The 22,445-nt window shown below is 35.4% G+C and overlaps 1 protein-coding gene across 15 annotated transcripts in view; it reads right to left on the minus strand.

The window, feature by feature from the left end:
• Positions 1–22,445, minus strand: part of NRXN1 (neurexin 1) — a 986,667-nt gene that overhangs the window by 862,266 nt on the left and 101,956 nt on the right. For 10 of the 15 annotated variants that reach the window (XM_088149217.1, XM_088149185.1, XM_088149194.1 and 7 more), the window contains exon 3: positions 7,163–7,192. The exons of the other annotated variants lie outside the window; for them this stretch is intronic. In XM_088149217.1, the coding sequence (XP_088005343.1) occupies positions 7,163–7,192 (30 nt within the window). The remainder of the gene's footprint in view (positions 1–7,162; positions 7,193–22,445) is intronic. 15 annotated transcript variants of the gene reach the window in all.

Raw genomic sequence — 22,445 nt, forward strand, 5'->3', positions numbered from 1 at the left:
AAAAAATCTTCATGGGTGTGTTATATTTCAAATATTTTTTCAAATGTTTCATGGGGGGCAGCCATCCTTTCTTTAATAAATTGTCTCTGGAACTAGCATTATGTAGCAAATGGTATAATGTCATTTTAAAGGGGTTTTTAGCACAGTGGGAAACCATCAACAATAGCAGATTCTCATTATTTTATGTGAAAAGAAAAAGGTACCACACAAATCACCCCATGAAATTATAAGCTCTAAGTATCTACTGAACAGTAAGTACTAGCCACTTAGCAATTGTGTACACTCCTTCTCTCTCTCCATCTTTCATTTCTCCTATAACCTACCCAGAGATGGAGAAGTCCTAATCCGTGTAGATAGTTGGATTAAAATCACCTGTCTATTTTCCTTACTAGACTGGGGTGTTTAAGCTCCTGTGTGTCACACAGGGGCAAAGATTTCAGGTAAAGCTCAGATAAGATCAAAACCTGCAATTTCATTTCTAGTACTAACAGGATGGGACAAGATTTGCTATCTTGCCAGCACCTTAAACTTTACATCAAATTTTAATAAACCTATATCATTTTTAAGGGTAGCAATTCTATTACAATGTGACAATATATATAATGACCACAGCTTGAAGGTCAATAAGTCATAATTTATAAGATTATTAAATAGCATGTGTGATCCTTTTGCTATTTAATGCCTTTATAAAATCATGAAGCTATTAGAAGGAATTATCCATACAGGTATATTTTTACAGAGGCTAGGTTTGCTTTATACATTACTTAATAATGGAACCCTGTTAACTCTGCTGTATTATGTTCAGGGATATGAAGCTTTAAACATTGAATGGTTCAACTAGTATTAAAGGCATGGAACCTCAAAACCTCCCAGACCACAAAGCTGCCAAAGTCTTTATTCTATTACCTATGGGAGAGAAAAAAAATCATCAGGTTGGCTTAGTATCACACAGCAATAGAACAGTGAAAGAGGAGGCACTCAGAAAGAAAGCTTGTGACAAGAAGAGTGTTAAGTGGGGCTGCTCAGAAAACAGGAGAGTGCTGTCTGTGAACATTTTCTTTTCTACAGTTGCATCTCTTTTTTGGTGATGCAACAATTCATGGGGATCCATGTTTTCATTTAGCTAGAGCACTGCAAAAGTCCCCAAGATCTCTCTTTGGGAGAGATTTATTTCTTTGGTATTCAGATACCAGTAGAGGTTATATTGAGCTCTTTAACAGGACTTTTGAGTTTTGATGCCATTTAGTTTTTTCAAATAAAACTTACTTCTAAAAAGATGGACCTCCCATGGCTGGTCATATTGCTTATATGACCATGTAACCAAGGAAAAGCAAAGCTAACTCAGAAATAGGGACTTTGAACTTTTTTGTTTTGTTTTGGTTTTTTGGTATAAAAAAATTCCTTCTAACTTGGTTTGCTTATGGGACAGGAAAATAAAACTAATCACCTTGGTTGTTTGTTCCTAAAAAAAAAAAAGTATAAAAATAGGGGAATGTACATACAATGGACAATGTATATAGAAATGCTCTACTGGTATTTCTCATTCATGAAGAAATTATTTTCTTGCAAACATTCAGTGCAATGCTTTGGCAGAATACATTTGTGTGTGTGTGTGTGCGCGCGCGTGTGCATGAGAGAGAGAGAGAGAGAGAGAAGAACCCAAGGAAGACAGAAATGAATGGCAGAAGAGGCAAAGGAAGTTGGTGATGAGAAGGGAGAATATGAAATAACAAGAAAAACTCACTAGGCATGAGAAAAAAAAAATCTTGGAAGCTGAAAACCAGGGTTTGATAATGGTATTGGAATAAAATTGCAGTAGCATAAAAAGCAAGAAGCTGTGAATTTATGTACATGGTAGGCCCAAAATTGATTTTCTTTTCTCAATTGGAGGAAGTTTGTGCTTCAGAATGACAAGAAATAATTCTGCTGATTTTCAGGAATTATGGTTGGGAAGGCCTCTGAGGACCACCATAAAAAGAAGTGCAGGGCCCACTTGCAGTCAAGGCTTAGACCAAGGGTTTTAAAACATTGTGTGCCATGGACCCCTTTGAGAGTATGTTGAAACTATGAACCCCTTGCATAGAAATGCATAGACGTAGATTGCATAGGAAACTAATTATGCTCAAATACAGATATCAAAATATTGAAAAATAGCAAACATGTAATTTATTAATTCATTAACTCAATAATAAGACAATCCTTTTTAAGTATAATAATGGTAGTGAGATTTATTGAAGTTAACAAACATTTTTGGGGCCTAGAGATTTGTTGTCTACATAAATTACTGAATGAAAAGCTAAATTTAAGTTAGAGGATTCTGAAAATAAGATTGTAGTTTTTTTTCCCATCCAAATTAACAGACCCCCCCCCCAAAAAAAGTATATCCATGTACCTCCAACGGGTCCGTGGACCCAGGTTAAGAACCCCTGGTTTAGACTATAAAGGATTGTTGGTGAAATTGTGACTGTTGATCAAATCCCTATTTGCTACCAAACTTATTGCATGATGATTCATAATTTTTGTCCCATGGGTTATTGTGAATTTTTTAAAAAATCATGTATATCATCCTAAACTCCATGTCAAAAGGGTGAGAGAAAATATAATAAATATTGGCAGGAAGGAAGTGAACAGCAGGTTTTAGACAATGGTAAAAATATATCAGTTCTGATGGAGCTACTGTGTCTTTAAAAGTTGCAGACTGTTAATTTTGCCAGTTGTGACTGCCAATACAGAGCACACTGTAAATGTGATTTGCACTGATTTGCTTTTGATATATATTTAATTTTTTAAAAAATTGATATTATTATATACAGGTATAGATTCCCTCTAGGATTAATACTAAGTTAGCCAAACAGGAAGTAAATGTTAAATTAAAATAAGTAATAAGAAGAGGTAAGGATGAAATTCATATACTGATTTGAAATAATCAGTTAATTCCTCAGTTGAAGACTTCAAATATTCCAGTTATATTTAGTTAGTTATCTGAAAACCTCAAATGGTTCACATGCCTCTGAACAGATGACAAATCTTTAAGTATTACTATTTTATTATAAGAAAAAAGTTGACAAGCCTATAGCTATTAATCTTTAGAACCATTACAGGGGTAAATTTGATTTCAATATTCCAGAATCAATACTTGGCCAACTCAATGATCAAAATGTTCTGCAAGTTTTCCAGGTATCAAGATCTAATCAGCCCTCCCAATTACAGCAGAAGTGTCTTCTATGCATACACAGACAACTCAGGAAAGCAATCAGTGGCCACGGCAAACCTTCAAGAGGATGCAGCTGATTCAATGCTTCAAGGAATGTGTCATTTTGCAGTATTGCTAAGAAGGAAACACCCCTCTGAATTATTTGTACTGCACTATTTAGCATGTTCAAGCCTTGAGAAATTTAGTAATGAGAAATAAATACATAAATATCTGAACCATTCCTATTTTATTGGTGAACAAATCACAGCAGATTTTTTTTTTCAATATGAGAACAGAATCACAATGTACCTGGAGGTTATCCAATTAATTTTGTGTAAGTAAGAGCCAGCTTTCAAGTAAGTGCCAGCTAATTCTGTCTAGTTGAAATTAAGAAGAGTTCCCATTCACATACACCGAATTCCACATTCACTAGTCTATATCACACAGTATCTGATACCACACATTAACAACCCTAAATTGTCTTTGCCTTTAGAGTTATACTTTGTATGTGATATAAATTCTCAATAAATCTCAGCATCGCACAACTTAATCCTGGTGATAGACATATGCAAAATGTCAGAAAAATAACTTATCCTAACTGAAAATTACCCTGTTGGGCTATTTTATGATGCAAATCTTCATGTGATATAGTCAACAGGAAAATAATATATCAGATAAGTGCTTTTATAAGATATGGTCAATGTACAGAAATAGGGGGACAAATATAGCAATATAACAGTTCATTGTTCATAATAGCAGGGTCACTCTGTCCACAAATCATCTACTCTTAGGAGATATGTTTTATTAGAAGAGAATGGGGTTTTTTCTACTGGACCCATTACAGTGTTGCACTCACAATTTCCCCACTTCCTTGCTGAACTGTGTAAGCATTCCATTGTCATGGGGACTTTCTTATCACACAGAACTCCTGATTACATGAAACACTTTGAGCAGGTAAATAATATAGCTGTTGTTTTTTCCCTCCCAAATTGCCATGTTTATTTTCAGATCTGGATGAATCAAGGCCAAGTATATGTATAATAGTATGATGATATTAGAGGAACAGTTCCCTTCTCCTTTATTCACATTTATATTTTATAAATAATTTGTGGAAAAACTTTAAATCCTTCCCATTTACATCAGTAATAATCAATATATAATTCTGGTATCAAATCCTTGTTTGTTCCAAAACCAAATATTGCTGTGCACTGAAAATGAAACAATATATTCTGATAGGGAAGGCTATTTCTAAGGGAATAATAAAAAAAAAACATTAGAGATGCAGTTGTTTCCTCCTCTTGCTTCTTATTTGAACAACTCATTTAATTGTTGCTTTTAGAGCTTTATTTTAGGCATAGTACCTAATACACTCAATAGCAAGATTTTAACATTTTAACTTACAGACAGCAGGACAGTAAAGTTCTATAATACAGATTAAGGTGAAGGAGCAATATGGGCAAATCTACTCCCAGAACACAGCACTCAATAATTAAAATGGATTTATTTGTGCTTGTATGGCTGGATCTATTATTAGGCAAAGGGAGGATTTAGATGTTATGAATGGACAGCAAATCATTCATTTTTCTCTTTATGATATTTCTTTATTGTATTGTTACACTTTAGTGATGATGAATGTTGCTCATGATATTATCTGCCATATATACCAAAACAACTGGCTTCAGGAGCAAATGGTGGGCAAGTGGCACCATTTGTTGTAGCAGTTTGGGTGGTTTATAAAATTCAGTAAAATGAAATGTGAAATGGGGAGTGGCTGAAAATTCCATGGTTCATATGTTAACCAAACAATACAATTACATTGCCAAAACAATGTATTTCCAGAAACATACAAGCATACATACATATATACTTAAATATTTTGACACTCAGTCCAATAGAAACCTTTTTGAGTCCCACTAATAGCAACAAAAGAAGATTGTGCGTTTCATTTTCCAGTTGAAATCAGTGAGACCAAAATGCTTTGGCTGGTTTGCACTTTGTTTTTAATTACTCTACATTGATACACTAATTCAGTTTCAAACTTAGAAAGGATGTGGCAGGAGTTATCTGTTTTAATTTGTTCTCACATAGAAGGTTTAAATAAGGGGACAAATAAAGCCTCTTCCAAAAGCTTAGGTAACCTACTTTCTCTCAGTCTTCTGGAACTCCTATCTCTCTTGCATTCATGCTTTGGGCAATACACATAAGGTTAAAAACCTGTGCACAAAAATCTCACAGACAAGACTGCAGCCAAGCTTCTATAATAGACAAAAGCTCTGGTCAGACGATACTCAGACTTACATGTCACTGCAGTTGGCCCTGGACCAAGCTTCTCGACTCAGCTATCTGGTGGCTTCATGCTTAAGACTGCCTCTGACAGATTTACTTTGCATTTTGGAGGGCAATGAAAACAGAATCCATACCTCAGAAGGTGAGTTGAATTCGGCTTCTCCAAGGCCTGCCTCCGATTGTTCTTCCAAGCTGCTCTTAATCCTGGAAAAGCCTCTATCAGCCAATTCCCACCCTTTCCTCCTTAGATTTTTCCAAGCAGTGTTGGTGTTCTGCATAGCCTTTCTGATACCATATACTATAGATTCACTAAAGCTTTTAGCTATTGCCAGTTAACTCTCACCTACATTTCTGCCAATTTCTGTCCCACCTTTGTTCCATGCACAAGTTTTGTCCTGGAAAACTATTGGCAAACAGGCCGTGTCACCTATATGCTTTTTACAGTGTCAAGATAAAAATGCCTTGCAACGTTAGACCATAGTGTCAAGAACCATGTTATTCACATACAGGAAATAACAAATATTCTTTTAAAATAATAATAAAACAACAGTTTTGATTTTGAAATATGCTATTGAAGGGAGGGTCTGATGTTTTTTTCTTCCTCTGACTCTTACCACATAAGCTTTTCTTGTAAAAAAAAAAAATACCTACCTCCCACCAACACAGAGTACCAACACTAAATATATATACTTGCATCACTCAGACATACTTTACAGAATATAGATGGTTTTTAAAAGAATGGGAGGGGAGGTAGAAGGAAGGAAAGAAGAAAGTCATGTAATACCTTTACTTTTACCTATGGATTTGATGAAATGGTTCCATGAAGTATTGCCAGACGGAAGAGAAAACAAAAAGAGAAACAACAGTAAGAGTTGTGTGTGTAAATGTAAATGCCATCACAGTCCAAAATATGAAAAGAGACAAAGCATGAGGCAAATGATTGAAGACAAATGGAGACGCAATTGGTATCATATTTTAAGAATTACTGCTTTCCAACTTTCATGTACATGCAGGAAAATACAGAAGTAACCCATGCTTCATTTTTCAAATGCATGACACAAAAGTAACATGAACACTGACATGGGTGGGGAGGAATTTGCACAAGGTGATGAAGAAATATCACTAATTCCATTATGCTGCAAAAATGTATTCTTAACATTACAGAAGCTAGGAACAAATGGTTTCTGCATTTTCCAAACAACCATGCATTAAATGCAAAGCAGATTTCTTTGTGGGGGTATAAAGTCAAGTCTCTTCTTTCATATGTATCTGAAGAGTGCATTTCGGGTTTTATGATCATCATTATATTTAAACCCATAGCAATTTCTCAATCAGATTTTTAGAAATTGCACCCTTTTTAATAATTATCATATTGTTAGTTGGATAAGGGGAACAGTCAAAAAAAGAGGAGAACAAAAGGGTTCGGGAGCAAATAATAAAAACTTAACAGCAACATAAGGTAGATCTATTTATAGACACACAGCGCAAAAAACAGAAAAAAGAAAAAGAAAGATGTAACTAAGATTGTGTGATTATTTACAGCCTGAGACAGCTCACAAGCATTTGGCCATCATTTGTTATGATGGACTTTGAAGCAGCTACAGAAAAAAGAAACAAACAAAGAATTTAAAAAAATTAAAATAAAATGATCGAAGCAGAGTGGAAAAGGAGCAGAACCCATACCTTGGTCGCCCATCATCAAGTGCGCCAGACCTTAAAGGGAAACAAGAGCACAGTCAGCAATGAACAAGGGTTCAAGGGAAGGTGGTATTGTCACAGTGACTTTTTAATTTCTTTGGTAACAGGCGTCTGTCTCCTGTGAGATGTTTGCATAATACTGCAAAGTTAAATGAGCATTTTTCAACCACCAGTTGCAATGCTTTTGGAAGTGGGAATGGGACAATTGCGCTGCTATTTGTACACAATAATATTGAATTACATGCTGTCTTTTTTAGGCATTAAAATGGGTTTTAAAAACAAAAATAGTAAGAAAATGATTTCAAGTTCAACAAATTCCTAGAATATTTGTTCATAAATCTCATAAATACTTTGATCACTTTTTTTTTTTTTTTTTTGCTAGGTGGATGCTTCCTCCTGCAGCTATAAAACAGTTTCTTATATATTTATTTATTTCCAAACCCGGAGTAGTGTCAACCTGAAGAATGGGCTGGGTCTGATCTTTTTCCTCTCATTGAAAATGAGCATTTCAAATAATTAAAGAAAATAATTACTTTATCACATTGAAATGAAAATGCAAGGGACATCTCCTTGTTTGTGTGAAACATTCAAACTCAGATAAGTACATTTTTGACTATCATCATCATCATCATCATCATCCAGTGAATGGAAAAACAGTACAGCATAAAGAAGTAGAGGGGGGAGACCTTGTTATCAGTTACTTTGTCCAGTTGAAAATGAATAGCACTTTAGGTTCACCAAGGTTGAGGTCTGCTTCTTAACTATTTTTTTTCCAAATTGTAGAGATCTGCAGTTTATATAATTCCTTACAAAGCAAGTTATCTATATTTTTTAAAGCTAAACAATAGCAGTCGGATGTATATATTTTCCTAAAGAAACAAATGGGGGATAGGGTACTGTGTTTTCCATCCGCTTAAAAGAATTATGCATCTTACATTCAACTTTACAAACACTTATAGAAATTAACCTCAGATGGAAGAAAATAAATAGAAGTCATTTAAAAATAGAGCCATAAAATAATATTCTTTTCCTCTGGGAAGAGGACAGAAAAGTCACAAAATATAGTCACATTCATTTCATTTCTTCACACAAATAAAGTTTGAAACAGAATATGCTGGTTTTCATTGAAAGCTAAGATTCCTAAAGTTTATTAAAGTTTCTAATTCACATAGAAAATTGAGCATATATGCAAGATTCAGGTAATAAGTTCTCCTAAGACAGGAATGTTTTTAGAAGCAAAGTTCACATTGTAAACATATCCCTTCACATTATCAGTCAATGAAAGGAATAAGATTTTAAATAACATAGCAAATTTGTATCACAAGCTGGGTCTATTACAAAACATCAATCCTGCACCTGAACAATTACCTAAATAATTACAGTAAGTTTTTTTTTTTTTTTTAAAGGGATCTCTTCCATGTAAATCCACTATAGGTAGTTGAAGTTACTCTCAGGTGGGTTATAATAGCAGTCCTGCTGTTAAATCCAAAAGGTATCTACAGAATGGATCTTCTGTGGATTATATTCCACAGAACTCACAGAACTATTCTGTAAGTACACCCTCCATTTCCATTCCTATCCAGATTTAAAGCTATTACTAGCATTAGAAATTGCATGTACTAGGTTTCTTGCAGTAAATGGGATTCATTCTACATTCACATTACTAAGTATTTCAGGTTTATTCAGCTAGATAGCATAACAATTTACAGTATATGCTTTTTAAGAGTTATATTAGTTTCTTGTATCTGAATTTTATATTGTCTGTGTTATCTGTTTACTGTATGAACTTGCATATTGGCCAGTGACATAGTAATATTGAACTGAATTGGAAAAAAAGCGTGTAACATCATAAATAAATAAATAAATAAATAAATAAATAAATAAATAAGTGTGTGTGTGTGTGTGTGTGTGTGTGTATATATATATATATATATATATATATATATTTGTTTTAAAATATGGTGATCTGAAAGAAGAAAGAGAAGTATGTATGAAATTTCTTACTGTGTGTAATGAGATCCTTAGCAGGGATCATTGCATATAGCATGAGGACAAATAAACTGCTAACTTTGCTTATCTAATGTGAAAGCCTTGGTTGACCAAAGCCATACTGTTCAGTAGAGTACAATATCCAGGAGTCCATATGTTGACGATCATGCAAGTTGTAACTTGGAATATAGAAGTACATGATAAAGAACATGAATTAATAAAACAAACAGGAAGAAAAAAAGCAAAAGAAAAATTTTGAATCTGTGAAACTAAGAAAAAAGGGACAAATGTAATTTATTTGAATCAAGGTAATTTCATTATATAGAATAATTTTGATGAATGCATACATGGAAGTAAAATGGAGACTTAATTATGAATGCAAGTGCTAAAATATATGGCAGAAGAATTTTTGTGTCTGTGCATGGACGTAGGAATCCATAAGTTGATGAGAGTTGCATGTTATGATTCAATGAATGATGAAAGAACTTGGGGTGATTTGGGGAAGAATTTTGAAACATTTTGAATGAATTCAATGGGGAGAATATTCTGTTACATAATATGAATGAATGGTCTAGAAAGAAGAAGAGAGAATATAGAGTGCCATTCAGAGACCCAAGAATAAATGAGAGTATTGATTATTAGGAGAGTAGAAAAACTATATTTTAAATGTGTGTCTTATTCATGCTTACACATGATAAAGAAAACACCATAAAAACTTAATTAATTTGCTTGTTTATGATAAAAGACTGACAGAATCAGTGAAGGATACAAAAGTGATGAGAGGATCTGACTCTGGAACAGATCATTATTTGCCGTGTAAAGAACTGATACTGGGAAAAAATGGTCAGGGAAGAAAAGAAGAGAAAAAAGTGGAAGAAACTGGAGTGAATGTAAAACAATTACAGGAAGAAAAAGTACAAGCCCTGTATGAAAATATTAATCTATCCTCTAACTTCAACAGAGTGAATGGAAAGAGAATGAAAGGAAAGATGATACAGAAGCTGCTTGCAACTGAATGAAGAGAATTATGTTACAAAGTGTCAGACTTCACACCTGGGCTCAGATCTCCAGACACTTAACCCTTAATTCACTTAACTAGACTTGATGGAAGACTCCCAGACATGTCTAGATTAGAAACTTTAGTGCTGACAAGAATGAAGCCTCAAACAAACAATTGACTGCCAACTGCAGAGCAAAGAAGTCACAAACTGATAGAGCTATTCTCCAGGATTTAAATTCTAGGCATCTTCCTCTCCATTTTCCAAATTAACCAATACTTGGTAGATTGCTTGGTGGCCTTGGGCAGCTAAGGTATGTTTAAAATAGTGATTTTTCTCTAGCCTGGGGCTCCTGCCTTATACCAAGTACCACAGAAGTATGTGGAGATACACTAATGAGAATTATGAAAAAAGATGCCTGATGGAATGAATAAGTAAGACAGATGAGGGAAAAAATGCATGTATGAAAATACTACCAAAAATGAGGATAAGAGAAAGATATTTCTAATGAGTATATAGAGAAAAAAAAATAGTTGCAATAAATGTAATCCGAGAAAGTCAGCCACAGTTAAGATTAAAACAAAAGAAAGATCTTTAGGACAAAGGCCAAAATGGGCTTCATTGCCTCACATATAGGGGGTTATTTTGGTGCATTAACCCTGAGCAGCTCTGACATGCATTGGCTTTCCTGTTTATACACTGTTCTGTTGGGCCTTGAACATTATGCCTGGATGTTACTTCTGCTGTCTGTGAATGCCAAAAAATATTTTTTATTGATCTCATTCATACCAGTTCATACTGAAATGTGTACAAGTATATAACCTAATTTTCCCTCTCTAGATGGATTTTTAATCAGTTTTGAAAACAATCACTTAATTAGGATGTAAATTCTGTAATCAGCTAAGGCAGATGGTTGATTAACAGTGTTTCTGCCTGACCTCACAGATAACCTGAATGTCAGAGCCTCTAATATTCCCAATGCTCTGCTAGTAACAGGCTGGCAGGGGGAAAAAAATCAGGAAGTGGAATTTACTATCTTTTTTGCCATTTTTAATGATTTGTTTGTTTATTTTCTTCCTTATTGGTAGGTGTTTGCATAGTTTTAAACCAGCTCTTGGACATGCTGAATTGCTATGAAGTCTTCGACTCATTCAGAATCAGTGCTTCCCTCAGTTTTTTCCCATGCCACACCTTCTGCTCCAGCACTGTTGAGAAAAGAATCACAGATGTTTCTATAGGGTCTGGGATGTGGGATCCAGTGACAGGTTTCCCCTCCAAGCTCATAACATACCAACTGTGGGGTAAGGAGTCCTATCAAGACTGTTCCTACCTGGGCCCTGAACTGTGGAAATGCAGTTTACATTTTCTTGTATACTGAAATTGGAAGTTTGATGTTGACATTGAGATCATTACTTAAAGAGACTGATTCTTTGTTAATTGTGTTTTCTCTATTCTTGCAGTTTAAACACAGAGGATGAAAGGAGATGATTGCAAAGAAGTAATCATTACTATATCACAAGGGATGATATGGCTTGGAGGTTTCAGGTTGTGCTAGTCTTCCCTATGTTGATTATTTTTTCTTTTTAGAGAAAAAAACTTTCATGTTGAACAAGGTTACAAAAGGAAATGGAGGGAGATCATGTAAGTAAGCTTATAAATAAATAAGCATGCATTGATGTGAGTGATACAATAAGTGAGAGAATACATAGATATCAATATATGGCTTTTTATATTAATCTTAACTACCAATGTTCTTCAGACACTATTCTGCAACCCAAATGAATAGTAGCTTATATCTTTTTACTTTTCCCTACTTGTGGATAATTAGGTTAAGACAATTCTTGCTTAAAGGAGAAAATTCTTAATCTTCTTTAGTGAAGTAGCCCCACAGATTGCAATGAGAGGCCAGCTGATTCTCCATGCGCTTCCATGTTTGCCTCATTGGATTCTCAGAGGGTGTTTCCTTTCATTAAATCTTCAGCATGATTTTATTTTAAACTGCCATATCTTTCTTTAGAACATATTACAATAACAATTAAAGACATTCTCCTGAACTGGAACGGTACTGTTGCTATAGCTTATGAACCATATGGCATGTTTGGTAGTCCACAAGAGAAGAGAGAGAGCCCCCTTCCTTTGCTTCCTCCCTGGGCTACAAAATTGGTAGGAATGTAATTAGTAGGCCACAACAGATGGCTGATGCTGTTTTCTCCTTGGTAGATGACTCGTCAGATTCCTATAAACATTATAATTTCATCAGATTGCTGTAAACATCAGATAAATAAATCATTAATCTACTGTATTTTCTATAATGTTACAGAATCTACACATACTCATAGGGGATTTACCAGGTGAAGAATGTACATACCAATACACTAGCTTAGCAGGAATATGTGTAACATTTTGGCTGTTTACTTTGGAAGACTTTCTCAAGGATATTTATTAAAGCATGTCTCTTTCTGCCATTTCAGTAAAATAGATTGTACACAATTTAAAGGCATTTGGACCACAATGAGACTCTTGGGAGTCCCCATCATGTGTGAGAAAGTAGTGGTATAAGAGTTAATGGTTAAAGAGATGCTGTTGATTAGTAAGCAATGTTTATATTTATCACTTTTTATGACATTGGAATAAATGAAATTCAGTGCCAACTGAAAGTCAGTGTAAACCCAGTATTTCAAATGTTAAACTGGGATTGGATAGACTCAGATGAATGACTATCCTTAGTCTTGACTGATTTTGAAAAAGTCACAATCTCTCAGCATAACATATTCATAGGGATGTTGTTTAAAAAAAAGATGTGAGTGCAAATATGCCATCTTGTGCTCATGGAAAAATAATGGAATATACATATAATGAATGAAGAAATGAAATGTCACAAATAGACTGATAAATAAACAAATGAATGGTCCTTCTTGAAAAACTGGAGACTGGAGTCAATAATTTGAGAATGTGATCCATTATCTTGAATGTGGATCATGTCCCACCTCTGCCATGTAAGATAATAAAATGAAATCATATCCTCTCTACACAGTGGTATTATAAAAGGCTCTTAATGACAATAATATAAGCAACAATCCAAAAGATTATCATACAACCACAGAGAATGCAGTGAATAGTGTGTTGTTGTTCTTCTTTTTTTTTCCTCTGTTTGATTCCACTAAAGAATGCAAAGTCCTGAAAGTTTCTAGAGATGCATTAGACATATTTTCTCCTTCACTCTTTCTTGAGGCAGTTCCTCAATGTCAAAATTAAAATTGGACTCCATGCTTACAAGAAAGGCTTATCATATGTTTTAAATTACTGTGCAGTGATTTGTAATTTTAGGTGTACTGATTATGAAGACAAAGTTAATGCTGTATCAAAAAGTTCTTTTTTTTTTTTTTAACTCAATGCAATTTTGAAAGCAACTTATAATATAGGGCAATGCTATCAGGGAAAAATCAGGAAACCATATAAATTTTTATGCATATCCAGAGCAGCTTCTGCATTATTGCCATAATTTGTGACATGGTATGTGCATTGGAATATTTTTTAATATAAAACTTCACTTTATTTGGTTAGCAAGTTACAATGTATGAAAGCAACTGGTAAATGAAGTCACCGAGTTAATAAGTTCATACAGCACAAATAAATATGTGGTACTTGATTTCTACTTTCTACTTTCCCAAATTAAACCTAGACATTATTTGCATTTTTAGCACTATATTTTCAGGGCAGGGGCAGGGGAAGAGAAATATACAGAACCATGATCTTAAGACTTCAACATTCTCATAAGGAAAGAACAAAATCAACTTACCGTTTTAACGTTAAGACGTATCATTATAAACACTAACCTGGAGGCAAAACACTAAAGAGAAGGAATATGCAAGGAAAGAACAGAGCTTAGGAAAATAAAATAGAAATCACCCACCTTCCACATAGTTGTCTTCTGAAAGCACATGACAAGGAGGGAGAGAAAGGGGAAAAACATTCATTAAGCAGCATGCAGACTGGAACTTGCCTTTGCATGTTAGCGTCATGCAAGGCATCAGACACCACATGCAAGTGATCCATTGCTATTATCCAGAAGGAAGCAGGGCAGGAGAGACCCGGAGCACAGGGAAGCAGTGTTTCTTCAGTTAAAAGGAAGAGGGAATCCCACACAATATGAAAGAAAAACAAAACATGCCACTTCTCAAATGAAAGGAGATTTTGATCATTAAATGGGCCTCTGTTGTCTCTGGATTCATCTGTCATAAATTCTTGGGTTAGCCAAGGATTACAAATAGTATTGTTTTCTAAATGAAGAAAGTTTTAAACAGAGCAAGAAAGAAAGCTGCTGGGATTCAAGCTGGTCTGAAAGGTGCACCCTCTGGATCTAAAGCCCTTTCCTTTACATCTAAGTAGGAGGGTGGAAAAACTAATCAGTAGCTAAAGAAAAACCAAGTAGAAAACTCGAAGTCAGTAACTCCTATTTATTATTTCTTTACATCTTCCACAGAAAAGTTCTGGCATTGGAAAAGACAGAGTGGTCTATTTGGTTTTGCTTTTTTTCAATGTCTCTGTTCCTGTGGGTTTTTTGTTTTGTTTTGTTTTGTGCAAGAGTTGTTTGGATCATGTTTTTGACATTATTCATCTTCATGCTATGAAGTACTTTATCTGCTAGATCAGGGTTCCTCAACCTCAGCAACTTTAAGATGGGTGGACTTCAACTCCCAGAATTCCCCAGCCAGCCATGCTGGTTGGGGAATTCTGGGAGTTGAAGTCCACCCATCTTAAAGTTGCTGAGGTTGAGGAACCCTGTGCTAGATGGCTGTACCTACAGGTTAAAGACACAGGAGAAGCAATGCCATTAAAAGCTATGGAAAAAATGGACCCCTAGTTTAAAACACTCTCTGGCTCTAAATTTGGTAAATTGGTTTAAGCTAAGCCTTCTACCAGAATAGTTACACCCACCCACTTATTTTACTGAGTGTAACCATAACATACTACATATTTTGGAAATTGCACTGTGGGAAAAAAACTTGCCAGTTTCTTAATAACTTTGATTTTTGTAATCCAGACAGGCAACAAATATTGAACATGGAATAAATTGTTAATGGTTTGTTATGTGTGCTTGGTGAAGTGTGTTTAGCCAGGTATGTCAAATGGTGTGCAGGACTGCAGTATAAATGGTTGTGTGAATTGCAGTCACACATATCTCAGAGTCAAACAAGAATTCTGAACCCCCATAGGTCATTTTAAAATGAGATATAAACAACACAAATGTACATCATAAAATACTAGGGTGATCATGACATACAGTAGAGAACAGAAACTGGCAAACAGGTAGTAGCCAACAGACCAAACTGATATAAGTTGAGGTGACATGAATTTACAGTAAGTACTAGCTTGATTTGAGGATACACTTTCTGCCTGGGATTACAAAAACAGAGGAATTGTCAAACTATTGGCAAGCTACATTTGTGCCTACTGGCCTGAATTTGGTTTCATGGAATACTAGCAGGCCTAAATCAGGCAACTAGTAATCAAAACATAGGAGGCCAGTCAGGCAAGGAAAGAAAAAGAGACAAATCACAAGCTAGATCAATCAGAATTGATCATATTTGATCGTAATATCCCTGCAATAATTAGATCATACCAAAATCTTCATAGGAAAGAAATGGGACTTTAGTTCATTTAAATTCCTAATTAATTCACCAAAGAGTTCCATCACATTTGAAACTTTCACAGATACCATGTTTTCACTTGTAATGTTATTCATGCAGTGATACATTTACTATGTACAAGGTATCACATCTCCTCCTCAATATCAGCTCCAGGTTTCAGGAGGCCCTTCAAAACGCACCTTCAATGAACCCCCTTCCCATCATGAGTATTCTCTCCTTTCCTTTGTCACCAACATTTTCCTCCTCATCATTTCTTCTGCTGTTTGCCAACCAAACAGCAAGAAGGCAATGGAAATTACAACTGCTCCATCTTACCAGCATTAATTGGTCAATTGCTCATTCCATTTGAACAGAGCAAGACATTGGAGAAACAAAGTTTTTTAAAAAACAGCAGGACTAAAAGCTTATGTCAGGGGATATCCTGAGGAGATACCAGTACTCAGTACTCGGAATGGATCAGCCATGCAGTTCACAGTTACTAGCCTTGCTAAACCTTTTAATGTATTGGGAGGACATTTGAAACTTACTTCATTTTATTAGAGCTAACAGATGACCACTAGACTGCAGCAAAGTTAGAGAAAAAATTTGATCCCTTTGCTGATCTCCAGTGGTCATCTACATTTTTGCAGTAGCCCTATTTTCATGCTTGCTTTATTCTTTTAAAATGTCCACTAGAATAATGTTCTCTCTTATTTGTCCATCTGGTTTATTCTGATTCCACTGTTATTTATATAATTAAAAGCCCCCTTGAAGGCTTATGTTACACCAAAAGATAGAGGAATACCTAAAACAAGAATAAAGAATGTAACAATATGAAATTGCATATGTGATACTCAAAAGTAACATAGGAACAGAAAGTGAAATGAATACAGGCAGTCCTCAGCTTATATCCATTTGTTCACCGACCAAAGTTATGGCAGTGCTGAAAAAATGGACAACTGGTCCTCAAAGTTCCGGCCATTGCAGCATCCCCAGAGTCACATGATCACAATCCATGGGCTCAGGTGCCCAGCTCGCGATTGCAACATCACAGGGAGCCATGGTCACATGATCACCATTTGCAATCTTCCCTGCTGGCTTCTCACAAGCAAACTCAATGGGGAAGCCATCAGGGAAGTCACTCCAGTAAATCACTCCTGCTTTTCCTCCTGCCCGCAGTACTCCCCCACCCACATGTAGCCTCCCCTGGCCCTCCCAGGCCCCCTCCCAGCCACTGCAACTTGCATGTGGCCTGCACTGGGCCTCCCCCCCGGCCTCCCCCACCCATACAATCCAGCACCCCCACACTCCTTACCTGCCTCTTCCTGCTTAATGACCCCCCATGTCTTGGAGTTACAACAGCAACCAGCGCTACCTGGGATTGCTGTCACTAAGCAATGCAGTCATGTAACATCATGCTTTATGATTGCATTGCTTAGCAATGACAATCCCAGTCCCAATTGCCATTGTAACCCAAGGACTTCCTGTACAGCTTATCACTGAATGCTTCTATCATCCTATTTTGAAAGGAACTTCAGATGATCTATGACAGTTCAATAATTTCCAAGATTGGAGGTATGAAACAAAGAAAGCTGCCTTGTAAGAATCTGCCACATATTCAGTCACAAACATTGACCAACAGTTCTTCTCCAGGATTTCAGAGAGGCATCTTGCCTTATTCTTCTTGGAAATGGCAGAGATGGAATCTGGAACTTTTACTTATTCCAAGCATTATCTTACTATATACTTATTACTGCAGTTTTCATATTACAACATTCATATGAAGTACAATAACGGTTAAGTACTTGTTAAACTGCATTATAAATGGATGCTGTAGACCAATGCATATGCATAGTTAGGGCTGGGTTACAAGATAACCGTTTCCTCATGTGAGAATAATGTCCAGCCTCGCTACTACGGTCTGCTGAGCTGAACTGCTATCCATCCATGCTTGAGTCAACAGAAAACTATGCCAGCATGAAATGTGTTGTCTCCATTGCCAATCCCTCTCCTGACTCTACTGGCTGAATTTCAAGTCACTGCAGTCACCTGACTTTCCTCCATGAGTCGCAACAGTTAAATAACTAGAGGATGCCCTTGAACAGAATCAGAATAAGGAGAAAATTATTACTTTAATCCAAGTACAGATGAGTAAAAACTACTTAGGCCTATCTCATTCGTGGACTGGGGACAAGAGGAAAGCAATATCATTGAGATAAATAGGTGTTGTCAAAGCATGTTTGTGCCATGGTTAGGTTAGGTGTAAGTGAGAAAATTCTTAAGAGTGAATGCTTGTAACTTCATGAGGGTATTTTAATAAATGACACATCACATGCTTTTAAGAAGAAAAAAAGAACGAATATGTATCAGTGCTTTTGTATCAGAAATTTTTGTATCACAAGTTTTTGTATCAGTGTTTTACATATCAGAAGAAAAAATAAATAATGTATCAGCAAATGTTTTTTATGGATGTTCATTGACCACAATAAATATTCTATATATTTGATGTACATTAATAGCAAATCAACTAGTTATAGAAAATTGGAGCAGAAAATAAGCATATTTTCTATGAAAAAGAACTATATGGGGAGTATATTTTTCTAAACACTAAACTTTTTAAATAAAAATTATCCCTTATTGAAGAAGCAGCTCATTCACATGCAATTTGATTTATACGGTATTTGCAAACTGGAAAAATAGATTATTCATCTATATGCAAATATTGTAGCAACCGATGACATCAAATTATTATATATTTATTTATTTCCATCATTCCTTAAACCTTGCATAAGGCAAAAATATACTGCCAAGATAATCAGCATAAAATAAGCAAAACTAGCACTGCCCGCAACAAGACCTCACTTCTAATTCTTGCTGTTTTTGCTACAGCAGACTTTCATCCCTAATCTAGAAAATAGAAATTTCTGCTCAGTATTCTCCATCTATAGAACGGCAATAGTTTCCTACAATGTCTGCTAAATGCTTAATACTTCAAGTAAGGTATTTGATATGTAGTAGCCATACTAGTGTCTTGATCTATTTTTTGATAGGCCACTTGTATGTTTTTATTTTCTCACTGTAACACAGCCAAATGTCTTTATTCTTTTAGAGTATTGTGACTTGACATTAGGCTTATGTGGATCACCTGTGCTCTGCCAGATGAGGTTCTTTGCTCTGGCTCAACTGCTTTGCTTAACAGTACACATATACATTTCTATTGCTGATTAAAGTGAAGTGGCTTAACTATTCTTGTCCAATGACCAAATGTGGGTCATTGCTTTACTTTACACCTTAGCACTTAGCACTTTATACCATAGCACTTAGATCAAAACCCTGAGGAGGTGAAGCACCCTTTCAAAAATCCGTGTGGCACATTTTTCAGCTTTACAAGCTTTAGTTGTACATCTAAGGCAAACTATGATGTAGCTTCTAATGTGTACACATTATGTACACTTTAGAAGCTACAGCTGATTTGGTGATAGATAGATAGATAGATAGATAGATAGATAGATAGATAGATAGATAGATAGATAGATAGATAGAATACAGAGGTTCATCCAATGCATATTGGAGCCCTACATGGCTTTAGAAAAGGCTAAGGAACATGAGACACTATTGCTCATGCATGCTGAACAATTGAGAAAGCAAAGAATACCAAAAAGAAGTCACAATGTGCTTCATTGGTTATAGAAAGGCCTTTGACTGTGTCAAGCTGTGGAAGGTGCTTAAAAAAATGGGGGTCCCATTGTCCTCATGGGAAACTTATATACCGGTCAGGAAGCCACACTATGGATAGAACATGGCAAAACAGACAGGCTCCAGATTGGCAAAGGAGTAAGAAAAGCTGCATACTTCTCCTTGTTTATTCAACCTATATGCTGAATATATATTAAGAAAAGTTGGTTGGAAGAAGATTGGATTGGTTTTAAAGGAAACATCAATAACCTGCACTATGCTGATGACACTACTCTGACAGCCAAAAATGCAAAGGATCTATAAGCTCTAGTAATAAAAGTCAAGGAGCACAGTGAAAATTTAAAGAAGACCAAAATAACAACAGATACAACTGGTCTTAGAACTGACAATGAAGATATTGAAATGGTAAATAGCTTCTGCCTTTTAGAATTAACCATCAACAGTCAAGAAATACACCACAGACTAGCACTTGTACAGTAGCCATGAAGGCCTTGGAAATTATATTTAGATGCTGGGATGTGAATGGTAATGTGTGAGATGTACTGTACACACTCAATGGAAAAAGAAATGTCACGTCTGATTGAAAAGATACACAGACTCATTAGAACTCAGCTTTCCCCTACTTATTTGTGAAAGAAAGAGAGAGAGAGGGAGAGGGAGAGGGAGAGGGAGAGAGAGAGAGAGAAAGTGTTGCCAAATGTTTTCAAAACACAACTGAAATTTTTGATGTTAAGCTTGTAGCTCTCCCATTTGGAACCTGTCCAACCCTTATGATTCAGAGGAGGTTTATTAGGCATGTGGGCCTTCGACATTAATCCCTTCAATATGGAGTAATGTAGTAACATGGCAAGTCATAGGTGTATGAGTGTGCAATGATGACACATGAAGTGCACATCTTAGGAATTAGTCCATTTCATCCAGTTTTCTATGTTTTTCCAGAAAGGCAATATTAGGCAATGCAAGTTTAAACAGGCATGTCACCTAGCACTTGCTGACTGTGTTAATTGACAGCTAGAATAAAACAAACAGCAAACCTTTGTTCTACCACTGAGTTCCCAGAGCATTATTTATCTTCCATTGTAGAAATCTGCCTGGTTTTAAATATTCAATCTCCTTTAAAAAAAAAAAAAATAGCATGGTGGTACTGGTGGTGGGGAACCTGTTCCTCTCTCACTGTGGTCTTTTAATATATGTTGTGATGACACTTAAAAATCAAAGATATCTAATAACCTTAAAACAGCTGAATGCCATAACCCAAATTGGGGGGCGAGGGTATTGCATCACACAGAATCTTTAGAGTAAGGTACAGTAGGATTATTATGTTTATAGATAGAAAGGTTTTACATGTGGCTCTTTCCTAGGGATGCCCAATTTAGGCTGCCAAAATCTGGATTATCAAATCAGAATTAGTTTTTCTATATTGCTTAATTGCCAATTATCTGGATTTTTGCAGCCAAGGTAACCTATTCGAGTAACCCTATTCTTCCCAGAAATGGAAAGTAATAAGATAATAGTGTACAGACATCATTCCCAGTACTTTTTGTAATGAATATCTCCCAGATGTCCAATCAGAAATATCTGAATCAGCTTCCATCTGCACTAAAATCCACCCAACCCAAATATCTACTTCTTTTTCCTGATTAATTAATAGAAGTACAGACAGAATCATATGATCCAAGATTATATGGAACATGCTTGTGCTAAGTTGTATCCATATTTGAAAATCTGAATTACTACAATTTGTGAATCAAAATTTGATAAATGTAAATAAAAAATGATAATTAAAGTGAAAATGCAAAAAAACAACAACTCCTGTTTCAATTCCAATCTTTCCCCTACCCTCACATAGATTGATGGCATATTTCCTATGTAAATTAAAGATTCAGTATTTCATTTTAGATGGTAAACCCATATATTCTGTTTCCATCTATATAACGATCCTGTCTTATTTTGCTTTTTCCCAGCAGCTCTTTATAAAAATAAGATTCACTCCCCCATTTTGTGGGGCAATTTTCCCTTTAATGTTCTTATGGTAAACCTTTCTTCTCCTCTCTATAAATGAAGCTCCATTAAGCAGGATTCAGCCCAATCTGTTTTCAGTACTACCACTAAACTTTATAAGAATATATTTCCTAGAATATATCAAATTTCTTTCCTCGCCACTGAATAACTGTTCATAATACATACTCTCATAAAAATGTATATCTGCTACCACAAATTTGATTTCAAGCTAGTATCTTTGCAGAAAGGATAAATACAAATGATTATTTAAGATCATAATAATCCTACTGTACCTTACTTACTTATTTAATATTTATTAAATTGGGCTGATTATTGTCAGGCCAGTGGACTGAACACAACGGTGAAGATGCAGTTTATCAAACCTGAAATGTTCCATGCATGACTAATTTTGAAATAAACTTGCAAAGAACCAAGTTGCAATTTATCTCTCAAAATTAGCTATGGCTACAGTCTACACTGTACTTTCCTGGAAATGAACCCACTGAAGAAAGTGAGACTTACTTCTAAGTAACTGTTTATCACTTTAACATTATCTAAGTATACTCAGTTCTTTTCTTCTCAAATTAGCATTCAGTGAAGTCTTCTTGCTTCGAAAATGCTGCCTCTGCCACTGTTTGTTCCACATCTATCATCTACTCTATCTTGGTACATTTTTTCTGACTTTTTGATACAGTTAAGCAGAAAATATTTCAAAAACCCACTGAACAACTTTTTATTCATTGCAGGAGTACACGCAGGATCTGAAGTTTTAATCCAAAAGGGAAGGAGCCTGCATTGCAAAGGCATGATCTTACTTTCCTCATTTCCCCACTCCCCAATGTCACTGGCTTACTTCTGTCTCTTAATTTTTTCCAAGCACATTCTACTTTGTCTGAGACTACCAAATCATCTTCCTATGCATGCTTCATTTTAAATTAAAATCAAAGAAAAAAC

This window comes from Python bivittatus, unplaced genomic scaffold (assembly GCF_059951505.1).
Source record: "Python bivittatus isolate LINGU-HERP-01145 unplaced genomic scaffold, Pbiv_v1 ctg000020_np1212, whole genome shotgun sequence".
NCBI lineage: Eukaryota > Metazoa > Chordata > Lepidosauria > Squamata > Pythonidae > Python > Python bivittatus.